This window comes from Mesocricetus auratus, unplaced genomic scaffold (genome assembly GCF_017639785.1).
Source record: "Mesocricetus auratus isolate SY011 unplaced genomic scaffold, BCM_Maur_2.0 Super-Scaffold_6730, whole genome shotgun sequence".
NCBI classification, from domain to species: Eukaryota; Metazoa; Chordata; class Mammalia; order Rodentia; family Cricetidae; genus Mesocricetus; species Mesocricetus auratus.
Genome location: NW_024429184.1, coordinates 88,500,059 through 88,502,690, shown reverse-complemented (window position 1 = coordinate 88,502,690; position 2,632 = coordinate 88,500,059). Strand labels below are relative to the sequence as shown.

The 2,632-nt window shown below is 41.9% G+C and overlaps 1 protein-coding gene across 1 annotated transcript; it reads right to left on the bottom strand.

The window, feature by feature from the left end:
* Positions 1-370: 370 nt before the first annotated feature.
* On the bottom strand, positions 371-1,873 carry LOC121138833 (heterogeneous nuclear ribonucleoprotein A3-like). Its single transcript, XM_040741683.1, has one exon. The coding sequence runs from the start codon at positions 1,825-1,827 to the stop codon at positions 754-756; it is 1,074 nt and encodes a 357-aa protein (XP_040597617.1). The 5' UTR covers positions 1,828-1,873; the 3' UTR covers positions 371-753.
* Positions 1,874-2,632: the final 759 nt, after the last annotated feature.

Below are 2,632 nucleotides of genomic sequence, written 5' to 3'. Positions count from 1 at the left end.
TGTTTTTTCGTGGAACATCTTGTTTTCCCCTACTATCATGATTGAAAGCTTTGCTGGGTATAGTAATCTCATCGGGCATCCATGGACTCTTAGTGTTTGTAGAATATCTATCCAGGACCTTCTGGCTTTCAGAGTTTCCATGGAGAAGTCAGGTGTGATTCTGATAGGGTTGCCTTTATATGTTACTTGGCCTTTTTCCTTTGCTGCTCTTAATATTCTGTCTTTATTCTGTATGTTCAGGGTTTTGATTATTATGTGGCCAGGGGACTTTCTCTTGTGGTCCACTTTATTTGGTGTTCTGTAAGCTTCTTGTACCTTCATCGGCATGTCTTTCCTTAGGTTGGGAAAGTTTTCTTCTATGGTTTTTTTTAAAGTTAAAAATTCCTTAATTTTTTATTCCTGGTACCACTGCCACAATTTACAGGGCAATATACCTGATGTAATGAAAAGAAAAAGAAAGACAAAGCTACAACAGATAAAGACCTCAGGAATGTACATCTAACTGACACTACATTGCATTAATCAATAGCTGCACTTTTTGCAAACTGTGGCTATGACAGTCCTGAACCAGAAGGGTTTCCTGTTTAAGCTGCAGTAACTTTTCTGACTATGGATCATCGTTCCTCCTGTGGCAGATTTTTACAGTTCCTCTAATGCATTTAGGACGACTGTCTCAAAGTAACCTGCAGCTTTCCTGACAACTCCTCGCTCTCTCTCCTGCTAAGAACTGTAGCCCTTTTCTGCTGTATTTTTTTAAAATCTTCTGCTACCATATCCACCACTTCTACCACCAGATCCGTAGCCACCACCATAGGGACTGCCTGAGCTTCTTCCACCAAAACTGCCCCCTATCATGGGTCCATAATTTGATTGCTGTTGTCCACTATAATTTCCAAAGTCATTATAGTTACCACCACCACCATAGTTACCTCCACCAAAATTTCCTCCTTCATTGTAACCATCATATCCTCCTCCACCACCACCATATCCACCACCCTGGTTTCCATATCCTGGTCCACCACCACCATAGCCTCCTCTACTACTGTAACCAGGACCGCCACCATAGTTGCCACCCTCACCTCCAAATCCATTATATCCACCATCACCACCTCCATAACTACCTCTGCTGCCACCACCTCCACCACCATAGCCTCCTCTTCCACCAAAGTTTCCACTATGACCAAAATTACCTCCACCACCTCCAAAGTTTCCTTCACGACCCATAAAGTTACCAGATCCACCTCCACGACCTCTCTGCGATCCAGCAGACTGCATCTCTTGTTTAGAAAGAGCCTTTTTCACCTCACAATTATGCCCATTAATAGTGTGGTATTTCTGAACAACAATTTTATCAACGGTGTCATGATCATCAAAAGTTACAAAAGCAAATCCTCTCTTTTTTCCACTCTGCCTGTCTTCCATAACTTCTATGGTTTCAATCTTGCCACACTTTTCAAAGTAGTCTCTCAGATTATATTCTTCTGTATCTTCTTTAATACCACCAACAAAAATTTTCTTCACTGTTAAATGGGCACCAGGCTTTACAGAATCCTCTCTAGAAATGGCTCTCTTTGGTTCCACCACACGCCCATCAGCCTTGTGTGGCCGAGCACACATTGCAGCATCCACCTCTTCAACACAAGAATAGGTCACAAAACCAAAGCCCCTGGAACATTTTGTTTGGGGGTCTTTCATTACCACACAGTCTGTGAGTGTGCCCCATTTCTCAAAATGTTCTCTTAAGCTATCATCTGTGGTTTCAAAGCTCAGACCACCAATAAACAGCTTCCTCAACTGTTCTGGTTCCTTTGGATCATGGCCCTCCATTTTGAGACCGGACTCGCCTCTTCCAACTCGAGTTCAATATGGGACCGAGAGGCTTCTTCTACGGTTTTGTTGAATATGTTTTCTGTCCATTTGAGATGGTTTTCTTCACCTTCTTCTATACCTATTATTCTTATGTTTGGTCTTTTCATGATGTTCCATATTTCCTGGATATTTTGTGTTAGGAATTTGTCGGCCTTAAGATTTTCTTTGGTTGATGAATCTGTTTCTCCTAGTGTATGTTTAACACCTGGGATTCTCTCTTCCATCTCTTGTATTCTGTTGTTTATGCTTGCATCTGGAGTTCCTGATCATTTACCTATCTTTTCTAACTCCAGAAGTCCCTCAGACTGTGTTTTTTTTCTATTGTCTCTATTTCACATTTCAAACCTTGCACTGTTTGAATTGTTTATGGCAATTTTTGGTTTGTCTTTTCTTCCATTTCTTTAAAGTATTTTCCATTTCCTCTTTTGGGTCTCTATCATATTCAGGAAGTTGTTCTTTTTTTAAATTTTTAAATTTAAATTAGAAACATGAATGCTTCACATGTCAATCCCAGCTCCCTCTCCCACCCTTCCTCCCTTGTCCCTCCACCAATCCCCACATCATTCCCCAAGGAGGGCCTCACCCTCCTTGGGGGAAATCTCCAAAGTCTGTCATTTCATCCAGGGCATGACCTAGGCCCTTCCCCAAGTGTCCAGACTAAGAGAGCATCTCTCTATTTGGAATGGGCTCCCAAAGATCATTCATAAGCAATGATAAACACTGATCTACTACCCAAGGCCCCAGTGATTTCTGTGGCCCAGGA

What these genes read in the sequence shown, in the direction of transcription:
- LOC121138833 (XM_040741683.1), bottom strand. Translation starts at nt 1,827, where the DNA reads ATGGAGGGCCATGATCCAAAGGAACCAGAACAGTTGAGGAAGCTGTTT.